The sequence below is a fragment of the Thermobia domestica genome, chromosome 9 (genome assembly GCF_964235325.1).
Source record: "Thermobia domestica chromosome 9, izTheDome1.hap1.1, whole genome shotgun sequence".
Lineage (NCBI taxonomy): Eukaryota > Metazoa > Arthropoda > Insecta > Zygentoma > Lepismatidae > Thermobia > Thermobia domestica.
Genome location: NC_137462.1, coordinates 87,402,554 through 87,422,864, shown reverse-complemented (window position 1 = coordinate 87,422,864; position 20,311 = coordinate 87,402,554). Strand labels below are relative to the sequence as shown.

Sequence of the window (20,311 nt, the reverse complement as noted above, 5' to 3'; positions counted from 1 at the left end):
GAAGGCACTTGTTCATTAAGTAATATGTATTCGTTTTTTATTTCGTAAACCAAAGGCTATATGCCAACCCAATCTTGTTTTCTCGTTTGCAAGTCTGATAAGTGTAAGTGACTACCCTTCACACGGTTATTGTAGCCCGGTTACTGTAGTGAGTTTACGTAAGAAGGTGTATGTCCAATTATGTTTTATTTTATAGTTTAAAGGTAGCCTAACTTATGATAGGTCTACGTGATGCTCCAGTTAAGAAACAACTGTTCAGACACGCAGAAGGCACCCGGATTGACTTTGAAAACAGCGTAGACAGTATCTAAAGCAGGTGCGTGCTTTACAAAAACTATAGAAATGTTAGTTTCAGGAACTAAAAGAGTACATAAATAGTATTCATTGTGAAGGTTTGTTGCAAGATTCAGAAAGAATTCTTAACGCCAACGAGGCGAACTTTTAATCATGTCTATGTAATGAGACTCAAATATTGGATTTAGTTGAATTCTATGCTGCAGTGTATTTTGCCACTATGATAGGTTCCCATGTGTGAAGCAACTGAAGATTTGGTAAATATTCTACCAGAAGTAAAAACAATAGGTCATAGGATTACTTGATATAAGGTGGGTCAAATCTAAGACACCCTATGAATATATTGATAACGTTTTACTCTCGTAATTGAAGAAAAGTGCGAGGTTCCCTGCTTTTCTTTGTTGGCGGACTCATAACTTGCGGTCTGAGAAAGCATTAGTCCGTATGCCCTATACCCCAATACCAGCCACATATTGCCATAGGACATACAGAGTCCTTGGCGAAAAAAAATTGCAAACACATCTACAATGTATTCTCAGAATTCACGAAGCTTTATTACCTGATTTGGAAACTGATACTGCTGAACAGTACAAAGACTTCCAGTACTCGTGTTTCTATGTAAGGAAAGAGAGCGGCAACACGCGATCAAGATTTTCTAGTGAGTTAATATGGCCCTACGAAATGACTAGACTTACACCTATATTTACTCTAAGGGACCTTTGTCTCTCTGATACGAAGGTAAAATTATTATTTGCAATATTTTAAGCTACATTTGTAGTTTTTCGTTCAACTTCATAAATTACCAGCCTGCATTTAGCTGTAGCTTGCTCAAATTGGTCAAGTACAGTTTAACTACTTCGGGCTATATTTATTAAGGAGAGACTTTTGCTGTTATGGCAGGTCTAGGTACAATTATTTTTAAATATTTTTACATCAATTCCTAAAAATAGCAGCGCACTTCTGTAACTTGCAGGTCCTGGTCGACTACTAGTATTCATAGTGGTCGAACTTAGTTTTTGTGCGGTCGGTAACTGTACAATTTGTCACATTTTATATTAAAATTTAAAATAAATTGTTTTGATAAATATTTTGATAAATAACTTAATTCCGATTATTCCAGAGAGAGCATGGTGTACGATACATATTTCTTCAGAACTGTGCCGTTATAAAAACTACGTAAATTAAGGACACAAGTTCGTTGCAATCAAATTTGGTCGACTACTACTTGGTTGACCCTAGTTGTTCATAAAATTACATTACGCTTTTGGTAATTCATTACTTAGAGGGGTTAGACAGCATATGTGATTCGAGTATTTCTGTAAACCGTGATGTTATCTCCGTCTTTCGTCATAGTTGGGAGATGGAAAAGAATAAAGAATATGTTCTAGTGTTTTGTAGATAAAACAATGCTAAGCTGTTTTGGTTTAGTTAACTGATTCGTATGTGTTGGGGTGCGCTGAATCCAGGAATGACAACCGTTTTGTCCTGGAACGTCTGGGTTGCCAACAAACGGATGGTCATTTTTGAAGAAAAATATGAACACAAATATGCGATTTACAGAAACACCATTAACAGCGTAACACAAATTAATGTACAGAAACACGCTCACAAGTGAAGACAAGAAAGTAATACCACCCTCAATCAGATTGCTTGTGAAATCGTCTTTTTTTAAAGCTTGGAGCTTGTCCTTTTGTAAGTAACTGCCGGAAGATCAATAAACAACATCCAGCAGTAGTCTGCCATCATCGTAACACTCCAGTTCCCCTGATACCGTCGTTCCATTTCTTTGATATCTTGATGGAAACGCTCCTCCTGCTCTTCCCTCACTGCTCCAACATTGTCAGGAAAGTAGTCAAGGTGGGAGTTGAGAAAATAGACTTTTAAGCTCATGGAGCAACCAAGGTTTCGAAACGTATGCAACATTTTTTCCACCATTCCCTTGTACTGTGGGTCTTTTCGGTTTCCCAAAAAACGTTTTGATGACCACAGTAAAGGCAACCCAAGCCTCGTCTTGAGTTGGAGTCATTGAACTGATGAAATCTTTAAGTTTTCTAATATCAGGGCCAACAAAAGCCCGCGTGCTAGCGTATTCGTAGTATTTGAGCAACAAACAGTGTAACCAGAACTACTTACCAATATTTTACAACTCTAAGATGTAATCTTATTAAATTCGTTTTATGAACAGATTTATTGTTTTTGGTTTCTCTTTGTAATCTCGTACTCTCATTCATGATACATTACGATATGTGTCAGTGAGCTCCATCCGGGCCAATATACATGTATTTTCATGTTTCGGGGAGCACAAATACATTTAATCTTCCATGTTCATTTGTATTTTCGTGTGATGCATTTGCAATTTAGCGATTTCCAGCTACCTGTTTGACCACGTTACATTTCGATTGTGCAAAAACTTGACGTCCCAGGAAGAAACGGGGGTCATTTTCGACTTCGGTGCACTCAGAAGCGTAAAAATCAGCTAAACTTATGCAAACAGCTTTTGGTTGCAGACCTGTGTAATTAACATATTAAAATTACTGCATTTGAATTAGAATCGTAAACCATATCAACTTCGATTTTATGCATTACAGAAATAATTTTATTGTATACTATTTATAAACTACAAATTAATGCGAAATAAATATTAGCTATTGTATTAAAAATGTGCGTATTACAATTTATAACAAATTTTGCTAGTATACAGTATCTACTTATCTTCTTTAAGTTGACCATCTATCTAAGTAGTTCACTCTTTAATGGAACCAACGATGGTCCACAAAAACAATCGTCACTGTAATTGTTCTCTCTGGAAAAACAATGCATTTTAAAAGTTACTCATTATATTAATTAATATAATTACAAAACACCCTATCAAATTCCCCATTTGGTTCTTCATTTTGTGTGTAAGTTTTATACAGCAATAAAGTTTTATGTAGTGTAGGTTAAGGAAAGGTATTTGAAACATAGAACAAAATACCAAAGAAAATATAGTTGAAACAGTTCATAGAGCTAATAAGATCGCTGTATGAATAAAATCTCGAAGTACGTACTGTGCTAGAGAGTACTTTTTCAATACAAGTGCCTAATATTTATTAATGCCCAAATATACAGTGGTGCAAGAGTAATTACAGTGGTACAAGAGTAATTTCTTTTCTGAGATAGGTCCAATTAATTTGTGTATCCTTTGCTCCTTTCTTTATCAAGATATTACATATATCTCAAACGTTTAATTGTCCCTTCAGGTGATTTAACAATAAGTGTGAATGTACTCTACAATTATCTGGAAGCTAACAATAAAGTCCCGTGGGAAGATTTGCGATATTTATTTGGAGAAATTATGTATGGAGGCCACATTACAGATGATTGGGATAGGAGACTTTGTCGTACCTATTTGGAAGAATATATGCAACCTGATCTAGTGAGTATTATGATTGAAACATAACTTGATGAAAAGTTGTAAGAAGAGGCAATATTTAGCCAATTTCTTTCTTATTGTTATGTCTTATGGTTCTCTAGTTTATTCTTTTCGTTACCTCTTTAATTGCTAAGCATTATTTGGAAATTTTGATTATAACTGTTTTATTATTTATCTTATTATTACTATTAAGATTTAATGCAGTCAACTAGGTGCTATGAGCTCAGCAATCTTTACTGCTAGCACCACGAAGAGATGAAGTGATCCTGAGATATTTGCTTATCCGACCATCACATCTCTTTGACTCCTATTTAGTACATGTATCATTCAACTGAGTATTCGTAACATTCTTATAAAATGTCTACAATACTCAGACTTCAGAAAACATTCAGAATTACCTTAAGATCTTAATAAGGTTTAGGGAAATAATGTGGCCTTTAGTGACCCATTTTTACCTCTATTCAACAGTACGCTTGCACTGGTTAACATGATCTGATGATTTTTTTTTAGATTTTTCCTGTTATTGTTATTGTGTTATTTTCTTGTTATTGTTTTATGTTTTCTTGTATATTCGTATCTTTTCGTGACCCTTGTTTTAATTTTTACTGTTTTTATTTGTTCTCTTAATTTGTCCTGATGATCTTATATGTGATTTATATTTTCTAGAAGTTTTGTTGAGGATTTTTAATAAACAGTTTATGTTGACCATTAGTCGTATCGTGGTAAAGATGAATAGGTTCTCTGATGACGCCCCCATTAAACTTTAATAAATAAATTAATCAACTCGGCGGTGACTAACAAAGCATTGTTATAAGCATGCGAAATGATTTTACTAAACACATCGTAGTACTGGAACACTCTCTTCTGTGCTCTGATCTTAATAGATATTTCCTCCAGCGGATCGGCAGTTGGGTTGGAACAATGGTAGTAACGAAAATATGCTGCACTCAGTTAAACCTTTTTCAGCAATTGGCAGACCTCATTACGTATTGGTTGTCGATATGAAGTAAATACTGATACGCTTGCGTATCAGACACTCTGTAACAACCCGTAACAGTTCGTTATATTTAACCTCAAAACATTCTTGATTTATTGATTTATTTAGTGTCCTTCATTTTATCTGCATCATGTCATATTTAACTTTAGTTATCTATGCATGTTGATTGTTATATTTGTGTAGTGGTAATATTTTAATATAGAATGTCGGCGCCCGTGATGTGTGAATTAGTTGGCGCTTTCGACAGAGAATTTGTGGACAGTTTTGCTTCTCTTCTCTTTTACATTGTATTATTAAAGAATAAGTCGTATCTTTTTCCTGTAAAAATATCACAGTTATCTTCAATATAATAAATTATTTATGTTGTTTAAACAGTGGTCGATAATATCGACATTAATATAAATAATTTCCACGCAGTTATTAATTTAATCTACGAAGGTCATTTAACTTGAACTGGCAACACTGCTACGATTGGAGTGTCGTGTGGGCTGGAGACAAATGCCGAACGTAGTGTGTTCCGTTAATGTGTACGAGTCAGTTCAACGCTACTGTGCTCCCATATTACAGTGTGTGTGGCGAGTAGACATTGTTAAAGTGATTGTTGTGTGAAATACCGCTCTAACGCAATGTTCACGCATGGAGAGCAGCGTGTGTTTATGAGATTCCAGGTGACACGAAAGCGAAATGCTAGGACGATTTACAGAGGATTAGTAGAGGCCTGTGCTGAAGCTGCTGTACCGTATCGGACAGTGGCGAGATGGGTGGCAGCATTTCAGGCGGGACGACAGTCAACAAACAAAATGCACGGTGGAGGGCATATGCGAACGACTACGGACGAAATTCATCTTGCAAGACTACGGACACTGCTTAACGGTGATCGGCGCCGGACTTGTACCGTAGTGAATTGGCACACGAGCTGAACATTTCTTCCGGATTAGTGTTCCGCATGTTAACACAAGATCTTGGTATGCAGATAATTGCAACCAGATAGGTACCCCATGCTCTGACCGAGGTTCGAAAGTGGCATAGGTGGGAATGTGCATGCCTACACCTTCAACATTACAATGTGGAAGGTCATGACTTCTTGCACTGTATTATTGCAAGTGACGAAACTTGGGGAAAATCCTTCGAGCCTGAATTGAAATGTCAGTCGAGTGAATGGCGCCACCCAGAATGTCATACGACCACGAAGGCAGTATCCTGTCACATCAAGTTCCACCTGGCGTTACCATCAATGCTGCATACTATGCTTCATATCTTTACCACCACCATTACGACCATTTACGACCAGTCACCATTTATGACCAGCATTGTGGCGAAAACGTCCACACCTCCTAGTGTCTGGACCAATTCTCTAACATGACAATTCCAGATGCCATACAGTCAATCCAGTACAAATTCTGTTACGACGATGGGGTTGGGTGGTATTGAAGCACCCGCCATACTCCTCGGATATGAGCCCTTGTGATTTTGATTTTTTCCCAAAAATGAAAGAACCTCTCAGCAACAAACGTTTCAGAATTCCCAGCATTGTTCGTGTCAACACCCTCTCACAAAATGGGGCTTTGACAGGTATTCAACAGTTACCAGACATCTGGTGAAGGGCTCAACAGGCTGGCGGAGACTACATCGAAGGACTGTAAGCTTATTGAAATGAGTGATTTACTACATTCCATTTCATAACTATGTTGCCACTTCGAGTTAAATGACCCTCGTATTTTAACTACACATAGAATTGTGTTTATTTCGGAGCAAAATACGGAATACAAAGATGGGCTATTCTTGCAAAATAGTTAATTCTGGGCTTCCTGAGATTTCCGTTTGCTTATTTTCCTTTGGCATTAACTAACATCCATGAATAGCACAAAAGAAATCAAATAATACCGTAGCTGTAGAACGTACACAACTGTTAAATATCATAAAGAATTTGTATGGCTTTAGGTTAATGCTATGATTTTCCTGCAGAATGTGCAACGCTTGTTATTCACATACGAATCCTGTACTCATTCAGTAATTATAGCAAAAATGTTCTTTGGCGAAAGATGTAAAATAAATAATAATAAATGATAGTTGCAATCATATAATGACGATGAATGAATTATAATGTACAAACGTAATATTGTGTTGAGAAACAGGATTGTTGTTGATTTTCCTTTACTTCTGATTTGATTTGTCGAGTCACAAGAATCGAGATGGTTTGGATGCGGTGTAATATACAATCCAGTCTTGTGTTAAAGTGTGTATGCTTGCTTTGTCATGGTACTACTTGTATAGAAACCAAGCAACGTATGTATTAGCTAAATATACATTTAAGGAATATTGGATTGCGCAAAATATCTACACTAGAGGTTCAATGTTTTATAGCACTGAATATGGGAAATGAAGAAGAATCCACAGTGAAGGAAATAACGACGGATAAACCTAAGATTCCGAAACTATTATAAAATATTGAATTGAATAAGTAAAGTAATGGACATAGAGATAAGACGGCAAAGGAAGGGCGTGAGTCAATCACATGTGATGCATGTGATCTTTGGCATAATTTCATATGTACTGATATTTATAGTATGTTCAAATGAGCAGGCCTGAAGTTAAGTAGATACGTATATAAGAACTGTACAACCGCGCTTGATCAGAAGTATCCGAAGTATCTGAAGTTTCCAATTGTAGTGGAAACCTTGTTCTCAGCTGATAATGATGAGGAGTAATAAATAAGGAAGTCTGTGGAAGAGGGGGAAAATGTGGAGAGGAAAAGGAAAAAGAAAATTAGAATCAAGAAATAGTGACGAAAGGGAGATTTAAACAAGAAGTAAGTATACAACAGTTAGCCTTCATAAATCAACGGTCGAAGAAAACGTTATAAGTAATTCATGACCTAAAACAACGGGATTTAGAAGAATATCGACAAATGAGAGAAGATATAGATTGAAACCAATGAGAGAATTTAATAAATGAAAGGAACAAATAAACTTGATGAAAGTGGAATTGAGGAGTGAATTAGCCAATGAAGTGAAGAAGATTGATATTACAGTAGATCAACTGAAGGAGAATGTACAGCACAAGAAGTGAAATTATTTGAATTGCGAACAACTATAAATACTGGAATGTGAAGAGAATAAATGAAGTGGAAAGTTAACTGATTGACTAAACAACTTCAACCAAAACTCTAGTTTACAAGACGACAAAGATCGATTATAATTGTGCTCAACGATATGGCAATTGGAAGTAAAGTTGCTCCAAAATGAAGATTGTAAAAGCAATTTTATCACCTGGGGTTGCAATTATAAACAGTGTTGTTAGTTCTGATCTAAATATTAATCTTCTGTTAACTGTATTTCAGGTATAAGTAGTTTGTGTGTTGTACAGACAGTAGCATCGAATTGTATATGTCTGTGATGTTGACGAATGTTGGCAGTTCTAGCAACGACCAGTTGAGCAGTAGATGTTATGAGGGTTCGACATTTGATGGCAGAACCCTTCCTTATTCTGAAATATTATATAACTCGTCTGCAATGATGTTCGACAGATTATCCGAATCTAAAGTGAATACGTCAACAACGATTAATCTTGTAGTGGCTGAAGATCTTAACGTTACATCGCCAAATAAATTACGATTCTTTTTATAACTAAATAGTTCTAGCGGGGACAAAATATCCCCAAAACAACGAAACTTGAGAGATTGAGAAAGGTCGAGTTTAAACTCCTGAACTGATAAATCCTTAACATGTCCGACCTCGTTTCTAGCGAAGTTCCGGATCTGTTTTCAGTGAAGAAGGTGACGTGTGAACTGTTGACAGATGACTACTGAGGAAACTTGAAACTTCTATTGTATTCTGGGACATATTCGATCATAGTGGCTCAAATGGAGAATTTGGTATTTGTTAAGGATAAGACCAGTAATACTAATAATGGTTACTAATAATGCCTATCCCAGGAAATGTTAGCAGAATTACACATGAGGAAACACTTCGATGTCAAAAAGTGTTAGTCACTCAGTAGATTCCTTTTCTACTGCAAAGGACAGAAAAGGGATATTGTGCGATACATCAACAATTGTTTGGAGTTCATGAAAACGAAGGCGAGGAACAGATCCATCGCAGGAGAAATATGTCATCTTGAATCAGATTATTCTAATCAGAAATTGTGCCTTAATCTTGTTAATAAGCTCCTGAAGAGTACAGGTTGCCCATACGCACTCTTAATGATCGGTGTTTACACGAAGTTCTTTAGTTTTCATCCGTTAATGGCAGCACATACCAAGAAAATAATACAAATGTTAATAAGGTTTTATTTTCATAATTTCCGTATCCTGATCATATCATCACGAATCAAGAATTCCAATTTCTATCTGGTAAGCGATAACACCAATAGGATGATCGAATGACAATATCGCGAGCTCAAGAGGATACTCAGATTGATGTGTAAGCAGTACCATGCCAAATAAAGTGATCCTAATAAGGAAATCCAGGTCTCAATACTTCAGTGTGTAGTGCAACTGGTCAATGCCCTGCGGAATTGTTTATTTCTCTCTGTGCTGTAAAGAGAATCAATTTTTTTATCTTTGGCCATCTGAACGACGTGGAGGATTATCGCTTGTTAATTGATACTACTAAAAGTTGAACAAAGATCCATTAACCTATCACTCGCATCTGTCATTAAAGGAAAATTATTTAATGATCCTAAGAACTCCCTAATATGTCTGTGGCACCAAAACATTACATATACAAATGTGATAATTACATGTGACACATGTACATCACAAATTGCATGTGATAATTTGTTTACTGAAAAATTGTGTTGTGTTGTGTTCCTTATCTGAAATTCCAATCGGAACTCACAATTTCCGAAACGTGAAATCGTTTAACTGTTCTTAAAAACAAGAAGTACTGAAGACCAATTATTCATTTATTTGTAAAAAAAAATCTTGCTGAAGATGTGATATTCCTTTTTAATGTGTGACGTTAACAGTCAAGAATATATCGTCCAACAGGGTATTCGGTACGAATTACACAGTAATGCCCAGAACAATCAGAACTGAAAGCGCTAAGGAATGCTTAAAAATCTTAACTAGGTTTTGGAAATGATGCAGTCAATAATGACCACACTCTTACTTCTGTTCCTGAAATTGGAGCAGCTAATGTGCTAAGAGTTTTTATTAGCATTTTCGTCTTATGTGTTACTATTACTGTGTAATTTTCTTATTTTATATTTTGTTCTTTGCTTTTGTCGTGTGGTATTTTACTGTATGTATTTTGTAGTACCTTTATTTGAGTTTGTACTGCACTCTTTTGAAATCTTACATTGAATTTTTAATGTAGAGTTTGTGTTAGCCATTGGCTTTATCGCGACGAGAACAAATAGCCTCGCTGCTGACGCCCTCATTAATTGGTAATCATTCTTTCACTGGTATATATTCTATAATTTGTTTGATCTTTCAGTCTTTCTGCGACTTGTGTTCAATTTTGTAGTTATTTTTGTACTTTTTATTCTGTAAAACTTTTGTTTGAACTGTATTTTTTTTTTTTTTAATATTTTGAATGATTCATGTGGAGCATGTGTCGGCCGTTGGTCTTATCGTGATGAGAGTAATTAGCCTAGCTGCTGACATTCACATTAAATCATAATAATTCATTAATTTTGCACTTTTGTTGCTTAACTTCAACATTAATTCGATTATTTACCTTTCCGTATCTCGAATATATCAATTTGTTTTGTGACTTACAGGTTGATGGAGAGGTTTATTTGGCACCTGGTTTTCCAGGACCACCAAATATGGACTATGTTGGATATCATCAATATATTGACGAATTCTTACCACCAGAATCACCAACTCTGTATGGTTTGCATCCAAATGCTGAGATAGGTTTCTTAACCACTACATCTGAAAAATTATTCCGAACGGTATTTGAGATGCAACCTCGAGATGCTGGAGGAGGTGGAGAAGAAGAAGTTAGTCGTGAAGAAAAGGTGAAAATCTTCATTTAATGTCACAAGTAATACAGTAAAACTATATACACAAATATGGGAAATATCAAAACATACGGAAGACATCAAGTTCGACTGAGGGGTATTTTCCCCTCATCCTCCCTAATATCCGTACACTGAGAACAATGTTAAAAATTCAAAAACTAAAAGGAACTTTAGAAAAAACCTGTTCATGAGATTATTGAGCTTGTTTCCAGGACGCCAGCTACTCGATTCTTGGTCGAATCTTCGAGAGTGCGAGAATCAGAGTTGATTCTGCATTCAAGCAACTTCCGTATTTCGTTTTTATTGATGTAACACAGAGAAACTCTGTTCACACTAATATGTTGATGGAAATGGAAGAAATTGTGAAATAGCACTGTCACTAATAAATTTGTATGCAATAAATGTTAGCCGATTACTTGGAAATATTAGACGCACGTGACGTCATCTCCAAAATCATCCATTGGAAATAAAAAAATTTCTTCAACTATGATCATTTAATAAATGTTGGAAAAATGCTTATTTTAGGATTACGTACCTCAGAAACTTCGCGTACCCCTGGTTGAATAGCATTGCTTTATACGTAATAATGGTTGTTTCGTGTTAACATTCAATTACTTTCTATTTGCTTGTCTTATGATAATCAAAGCTACAGATATTAGAAACTGTTGATGATAGTTTTAAACGTTTAGTTTCCATTTACTGTATATCCATTTCAGATATATATTTATATTGCATGTAGGTTACAATCTTTCTGAGAAGTTAAAAGTATAAGAAAATTAACTTATGTCGACCATTAGCATTTTCACGGTGGGGACAAATAGCGTTCGAGCTGACATCCTTATTGACATATCAAGAAACCAATCAAACTATAGTCAGAATCATCCCAAAGCAATTATTTCTGTGAAAACTTTATTGTTATTATTATTTCTTCAGGTAAAACAAATTTTGGACGATATTATGGACAGACTACCTGATGAATTCAATATGGGTGAGCTAATGGGAAAAACTGAAGAACGATCACCTTATATTATCGTGTGTTTCCAAGAATGTGAAAGAATGAATATCTTGACTAGAGAAATGAGAAGGAGTCTCAAAGAACTGAATCTTGGCATGAAGGTATGGTACAAGAATTATAACTTGTAATCTGGTAAACATCTGAAGGTACAGTACGATATAGTATAGATGAAGTGATCCTCACACGCTTCCGTATTAGACACACATTTCTCACATTCAAAGATAGTACATGTCTTAATCGTCCGTATTGCGTGGATTACCTGAACATCTTACGTTTAAGCAGGCTTTAAACTGGAACACCTAATGCGCTCTGAGATTTATGATTGTATTTTTCGTGTAATGTGTTATTAATAATTGTTACTTTGCAAAATTATTTTTTGTTATATATTTTGATTGTTGTTGTTGCCTTTCTACGACCAGTGGTTTATTTTTTATAGCTTATTTCTGTTTCAAAGTCTTAGTTTTTTTAGCATTGATTCGAAATACACTTTTCTTAGACTTTCAAACTTTGCTATCCATAAGTATCGGAAGCAGGCTGGTGGCCAGCCCAAAAATGTAGGTGAGACCCGGTAGAAGTTAGGGGGGACGGATCCAACCATATTATAGTTCATCACCATATTATAGTTCATTTACAAGCCTACCATGAAACTTTTCGGGGGCCGGTAAAAATTTAGGGGGCATATACCGGATACCCTTGGATACCGGCCTAGTCGGAAGTCATATAGAATGGCTTTCTCCATCCATCCGTCTGTCGACAGGATCAGAGCAAAAGCGGTAAGAGATATCGAGATGCGGTTTCTTATAATCATTTCAACGTTCATAGAATATGTTTCATCTCCTCCGTTAACTCTAATCAATCCAGATGTGGTTCAAATTAGTCATTTCCGATTTGGGGATAATGTGGTCTTTAGTGATCTTATTCTTACTTTTATTCGTGCGGTTAGAATAGTTACATAAGATCGGAACACTTCGCATTTCAGTAGAGTCTCACCGATTACTGAGTGTTAGCAAAGATGTAATATCATGCTGGTATTTTCTGAACTCCAAAGACAAGAAGATTAAATCTGAGTTAGCAGACTAGAAAGTAATTCAAGTAACTCGAATAAAATGTGAGAAGTCACGCAAATTACTTCCAACGCTGTCCCTGATTCTTACCTTCAGTTTACCAACTCTTCCGAAATTCGTGAAAGCTGGATGTTACCAGTTAAAAGTTGGCCTGAACATATTTTGCCCACTTAGTTGCTTTGTGTCAGCATTTCGAATATACCAGCACGTCCTATAATGCGACGACTACTATTGTTGTGGTTGTGGCTAGAAAAGTCATGGTGCGGAGCCTGCACAGCGACCAACCCCTTACTGTATTACCCATAAACTTGATCATTCTGCTTGCTACAGGGACTGTCCAGCCTTTCAGATGCAAAAATGAATCCGAGAGCTAATGGTAGTTAAAAACATTTCCGCTACTGATGCGTAACACCGTTTAGTGCAAGGCATTCATAAGAGGTACCGTCAACTACAGCAACAAAATTGTGTCGTCGTTATCTGCTGGGTGCCGCACATGTCGGCATTCGGAAAACGAGCGTGCTGACACAGCAGCAAGAACATTGCATTGGCAGCCATTGCTCTGCAACACTCACTCCCGTGCTCTGATCTTAGTAGCGATTTTCTTCAAGGGATGTGCTGTCATTTGTAAGAAGAATGGAACTAGGCAATTGAAAATAAGATGCATTCAGTTAAACCTCTTTTGAACAATTGGCAATCGGTGTAATGTACTAGACTCCGGAATGAAGTGATCTGACACACTTGAATATTGCACATTCACAAGTCACTCATTCCTATTTAACTCGTGGCGCCAATCACATATTTTGAGAATACTGCTTCATGAACGGAGCATTTAACACTGTTTTGTAAAATACCACAAATATTCAGACCTCAGAGAACACTTAGGAACTTTTGAAAATCTTAGACTCTGGAAGATAAAGTGGTCTTTAGTGACAGCATTCTCTCTTTGTTCGTGAAGCTGGGATACCTAACGCACTCCCAGATTTATTATTAGATTTTTCGTGTTATGTGTTTTTAATAATCGTTATTTTGCAAAATTGTTTTCTTGTTACATATTTTCATTTTTGTTGTTGTCTTTTTACGGCCATTGTTTTATTTTTTATAGTTTATTTCTCTTTCAAAGTCTTATTCTTTTTAAGCACTGATTCGAAATACACTTTTCTTAGACTTTCAAATTATGCTATTCATAAGTATCGGAAATCTTATAAAACGGCCTTCTCCGTCCATCCGTCTGTCGACAGGATCAGAGCAAACGCGGTAAGAGATATCGAGGTTCTGTTTCTTACAATCTTTTTAACGTTCAAAGAATATGTTCCATCTCCACCATTAACTCTCTAATCAATCCAGAAGTGGTTCAAATTAGTCATTTCCGATTTCAACGTTTATCGCTATAGAACGAAAACTGAAACATAGAGGCTTTTTTTTTTTTTTTTTTAAGCAAACGATCGTCTTAAGGCAATGTATCACGACCACCTCGAACACACTACCAAAACTTGAAATAGTTCAAATGTAATATTGCTGCCGATTTCAATACTGCGGTTCCAACCGAAAACGGTCTGCAATCGATTCATTGTCCCTAAAATACGTTCGGTCTTCTTTATTAACTCCCAATTTACAGTAGAAGTGGTTAAAATGGCCTATTTTCGGTTTTAGCACTTATTGCAATAGAACAGAAATGGTAATAGGTAGCGGGAAACTATTTTCTGCAATAGATTCAGTGTTTCAAGGGAGCATATCGTCACAACTTACAACACTCTACCAAAACAGGAGTGGTTGAAATTTACTACTACTTCCGTTTTTAACATTGATTTTCATAGAGCAAAGATAGTAAGAGATACAGAGATGGGGTTTGTTGCAATCGATTCAGAGTTCCAAGAATAAATTCTATCTTCCCACTTAACGCTCTCTTCAAACCGCAAGTGGTTCAAATTAACGATTTCTGGATTCAACATTTGCCGCCATAGAACAAAATAATATGTAGTGACAAACTGTTCTCTGCAGTCGATTCAGGGTGTCAAGAGAACATACCATAATAAATCGCAGCACTGTAGCAACATCGTAAGTAATTTAAATTTAATATTACTTCCGGTTTCAATACTGATTTCCGTAGAGCAAGAACAATAAGCAGTAAGTGCGCCAGAAATTTTTACTTGGGGCGGTGTTCAAAATAAAGGGGATTGCTCTCAGAATAGTGATATACATTTTTAAACAAACTCAAAGAAAACAGTATATTTTGTTACGCAACTATTAGCAAGAGTAACTGGTTCCATGCTCCCTCCTCCCTCAAAGCTTTCATTCGTGGAGCTCAATCTGCAATTTCTTTATTTCAATATTCTAACCCTGTTTACGTTAATTGTTGTAATATTATTTGATCTCTTAATCTCCGCTCCTGTCCTTTCCTGGCTACGTTATTGGCTCTGAATATCTTTCATAAGAAAATTATTCATTGATTTAATTGTTTTCCAGAAATCCAGTTTTTCAATTTACAAATATTTTGTATCTTTCTGTTTTGTCTTTTTAATGTAATTTTAATATCTGCTCAATAAATTTATGTGAATAAAATTTTTTTTTACAAAAACTTAAGCTAGCGACAAATGCGTTCCTGTAAACTTTTGAAACTGTATTTGTCTTAACTTGAACATATGCGTGAAGTGGTTTATTATGAACAGGACAAAAAGAACTGTGATATATTAATTACAAGTAATACGGTTAGAAACACTCTTGTTTGTATTTTAGTTCCAAAACCGGCCGCCCGCACTCGTTCGCTGGTCAGATAATATTATTTTTAATCATTGTTTCTCTTTTGGGGGGGATTTTTTTATGAGAAGCATCAGTTAGCCACTGACCTATTCCAGACGGAACAAATAGCCCCAGCACCGACTTTTCATTTAAACATCTCAATTAATTTTCTTGCTAGCTCACTCTTATTTTATTACTGTTAGTTAGTTTTCTTGAAACTTTTGTTTCATTTAGGTCTCTCACTATCTATGTGCTAATTTTACTTTTAATATTTTTTTTTTTTAATTGTTTACTGTCTTTTTATCGAGCTTTCATTCCTTTTCTTCTGGTTTGGAAGACATGTTTTTGATCATTGGTCCTTTTATGTTAGTGTTCTTCCATCAGTAGCATTTGTTGGCCATTGATCTCATGACAAGGATAAATACTAGGCTGTCCCAAAACTTCTGCACCATAAAGGAGGAAAATGAAACATGAATATCAGAAACAAAGACAAATTTTTATTCGCCAAAGTACAGGCCATCATGCTGGATGACCTCCAATCATCTTTGGGACAACAGTTCAATCTGATAGCAATAGGTGGCAGATTTAGAATTGGAAACCTCGCGACAGAACGCATCAACCTCATCATATGAATTGAATTGAAAGAAATGTGAGAGAGAGTGAAACAAACCATAATCTGAAGGTGCAATATCTGTACTATAGGCAAGATGAGGTACAACTGAAACCCGTCAAGTTCAGGCAGGGTGTTGGTCACACTTCGAAATCGATGACTTAGAGCATTGTCAATTTGCAACAATAACCTCTCCCTTCTCGTTAATGCCCGATATTTCTCGTTCAGAATGGTATACACTCGGCGTAATTGTTCAGAATACAGTTCACTTGTTACTGCACGACCCTCTGAAACAAACTCAAAGTAAATTATCCCGTCAATATTCCACCAAACACACAGCATAAGCTTTTTCCCTGGTAAATTTTTTGAACCAACAGGAAGCTGTCGATCGATGCAGAGTAGAGTAGAGTAAAGAGTTTTCCGGGTGCGTCAACAGCTGGGTCATTTTGCACCCATGCAGACATAACTTAATCATAAAAGCATAGCAAAGATAAAGACAAATTCAACAATAATAAAAGTAGAATTAGTTTAATTAAAATACAAGAAGAAACATCCACACACGAGCTAAAATGAGATTGCATGCAAATGCTCAAAGTCTCGTAAAAGCATCAGCAGTCCAGGGAGAAAACGAGTGTCGTTACCTAGGAGTAAGTGTAGGTCTTCAAGAAGCTTGTAACGTTGTCGATGCCTAGCCAGAGCGGGTCATTTGACAAGAAGATGATAAATAGATAAAAGGTTTCCACAAAATACACATTCTGGAGCTGCAATGCCACGTAAAATATATGCATGCATCAAATGACTGTGTCCAATACACTGTCGCATTAAAAGTATTTCTTCTCGACGAGGCTGTCGGGAACTAGAGGTCCAGACTCCTAAGCCGGGGTATAATGGCATGCAATTTGTTGGCATGTGCGAGAATTCCATTGGTGTAAAAGACGAGATGTAAACACCAAGTAAAGATCAGTGCAAGGGAGGGGCATCACGAGTGCAACACCATGAAGAACTGCATCTTATCCACAGAATCCACCTACTCATTACCAGGAATGCCAACATGGCTAGGAATCCAATAAAAGTAGACAACTGAGCCGGCACCAAGTAGGAAATGGCATTTTAACAAAATGCGTTGGACCAGAGGATGCCTAGTGTAAACATTACTAAGGCTGATAAGAGCACACTGCGAGTCAGGCAAGATCAGAATAGGGCAATGTTATGGGACATAGCGTAGTCTAAGGCTTCAAGAATAGCCAGCAGCTCATCACTGAAAATGGATGCAAACGAAGGAAGTCGGTAACAATAGTAGGCAGGGCCAACCCACACAAACCTAAAGCCAACAGCATCTTCTTGTTTCGAGCCATCTGTATAAAATTGTGAAAAGTCAGCATAGTCTTGTAACAGAGAGCGAAACTCCTGCTGATATTGGTGGTCTGTCGTGGTAGACTTACTAGAACACACCAACTGAAATTTTATATGAGAACAATGGAGCTGCCAGGGTGGAACGGGAAGAAAGCTCAATGAATAAAAATCTGGTAGAGTAAGAACTAATTAATGTAAATCACGAATCCCAAAAGGTCGGCTGACACGAGGTCGTGCCGCATAGCGACGATAGCGATCATCCGCTTCAAGAACGAAAGAAGAAGGGTGACTAGGAAGTGCTTTAAGACGTGCAAAATAACGGAGGATCAAACAATTGCGATGATGAAGAGAAAGTTCATGTGCATCAACATGCATGCTAGGTATAGGGCTAGTACGGAAAGCTGCTATACACAAGCTCCTATACCAAGATTATGGACTGCAAGCTGACGAAGAACAGATGGACGAGTGGAGGAGTAAACGACTCAACCATAATCCATTTTAGAACGGATCAGGATACGATAGAGACGTAGAAGTACTGCACGATCAGCACCCCAAGAACGATGAGATAAGCAAAATGTTGATCGCTAAGTTAGTTTAGGTAGAATTGTATGCCAAGAAATCGAACACTATTAGCAAACGAAAGGCGGCTCCACGAAAATGATCAGGATCTAAAACACAGGTACGTAACAGATAAAAATAAACACACTTGGTTTTCTCAACGGAAAAACGAAACCCAGTCTGGGTTGTTCAGGTGTATAAACGATTCAGAGTAAGTAGGAGCTGGCGAGTACATGTACGGAGGTCACGAGAACGACAATAAATGTAAGGCCATCAACATAAAGAAGACCACAAACATGTGTGGTAATATGAGACATGACATTATTGATATCAACAGAAAATAACGTCACACTCGAAACACTACCTTGCGGGACACCGTTTTCTTGGATGAAGCGATCAGAAAAACTGGAGCCAACCCGTACCCTGAAATATTGCTCGCCTAAAAACTGTTCTAAAAACAAGGCCAAGGGCCGCGCAGTCCCCAGGAGTGAAGCTGTTACAAAATTCCAAAGCACCAGGTAGTGTCATACGCTTTTTCGAGGTCAAGAAGATAGCCACTGAGTGCTCTCCATGACGAAAAGCATGTTGAACAGCAGTTTCCAGGTGGACAAGATGGTCAGTGGAAGAACGAAATTGAGGGAATCCACATTGAAAGTTTGAGAGTAAGAAATTCGGTTCCAAGAACCACACCAACCGAAGATTTACCAGCTTTTCAAAAATCTTGGAGGCACAGCTAGTAAGAACAATAGGCCGATAGCTGGAACTGCAAGTTGAAATCTTACTTGGTTTTAAAAAAGGAAGAATATCAGCTTCCCGCCAAACTACCGGAAAGTGACCAGCAAGCCGGTAAATAAAGTCAGTAAGGAAGCCTTCCCATGAGGGGATAGATGTGTAACATGGCACAATGAATGTTATCAGGGCCTGGAGCATATCCTTGGTGGTGGATAGCACATAGTTGAGTTCTGCAGCAGTAGAAGGTGAATTATATGGTTGCACATGCCTAGTGTGAAACCTTAAACGTGCACGTTCAGTGTGTTGTTTATAGCGATTGAAATCCACAGAGCAGTAGGTAGAGCTAGAGATGGAGGTAAAATAACTATCTAATTCATTTGCTGTTTGCTTTTGATCAGTGACTAACACGGCACCTACGTATAGGGCTGGGATAGGGTGCGGTTCATCAGAACCCTACAAACGGCGGATTTTCGACCAAACAGCAGTCATGGAACTAGACTTGATTAATGTAAAGACATAGTCTCGGCAACACCGACGTTTGGTTGTTTAATCAAGTAGCGGGCCCGAGCACGAAGCTTACGAAAATGTGCTAAATTATCAGCTGTTGGAAAACGTGTAAATCGGCGAAATGCACGACGCCAAGCAAGAAGATAATGACAAATTTCAGGGGACCACCAAGGAACACTGCGAGAATCTGGCCCTTGGGAGTAGGGAATAGAAGAATCAGCAGCTCCAAAAATACTTTGCTGAAATAGTGCAGTACACTCGTCAAGAGAAAGATTAGGACCATCATTAAAGATAAAAAGGTGTGAGAAATGATCCCAGTCTGCACGACGCAAGTTGTAAGTCGATAGGCGAAGGAACACCAGCGAGACCACGAATGATTATGGGGAAATGGTCACTACCACACAAATCGGGATAAACACTCCACGTAAGAGGGACTCCTAACTTGGGGCTGCAAATAGAAAGGTCCAGGTGGGAAAAGGTGTCCATGGCAGTTGTAAAATGCGTGGGACTCCCATCATTAAGTAAAACCAGATCGAACATATCAACGAAGGCAGTGACTTCACGACACCTAACCTCGGTCTGAGGAGAACTCCACAATCGATGTTAAGCACAAAAAATACCAACAAGAACGACAGGACATGGTAGCTGGAGATAAGTTGTTCTAAATCATGCATTGTATTACAATCATGACGAGTAATGTAAATACTGCAAAAGGTATCGGTTGTTGGAGAGAAACTCGAACAGCAACAACTTGCAAAGTACTTTGAAGATGCAGGAGTAAGGAATAAAAGGTGTTCAAGCCACCAATAGCCACTCCTCCTGCAGCACGGCCATCAGGAACTTGATCGTGCTTATAGATAGTATAACCCGACACGACAGCCGAGTGAGTTGGAATAAAACGAGTTTCCTGAAGGCAAAAACTTGCAGGATGAATGATGTGAAGCAGATGCGTGAATTCTTCGAGATGGCTGGAGAAACCATTCAAATTCCATTGAAGAAGGTATAATATCACCAAAAGGTGTTAAGGAGAGTTATTTGTTGTTTTGATTTTTTCTTCGTGTCC

The 20,311-nt window shown here is 37.3% G+C and overlaps 1 protein-coding gene across 1 annotated transcript in view; it reads left to right on the top strand.

Moving 5' to 3' along the window:
* LOC145694826 (dynein beta chain, ciliary-like) overlaps positions 1-20,311 on the top strand; it is a 614,922-nt gene that overhangs the window by 587,711 nt on the left and 6,900 nt on the right. Inside the window, exons 70-72 of the mRNA XM_081771484.1 lie at positions 3,534-3,709; positions 10,428-10,670; positions 11,607-11,789. Of these exons, the coding sequence (XP_081627610.1) occupies positions 3,534-3,709; positions 10,428-10,670; positions 11,607-11,789 (602 nt within the window). The remainder of the gene's footprint in view (positions 1-3,533; positions 3,710-10,427; positions 10,671-11,606; positions 11,790-20,311) is intronic.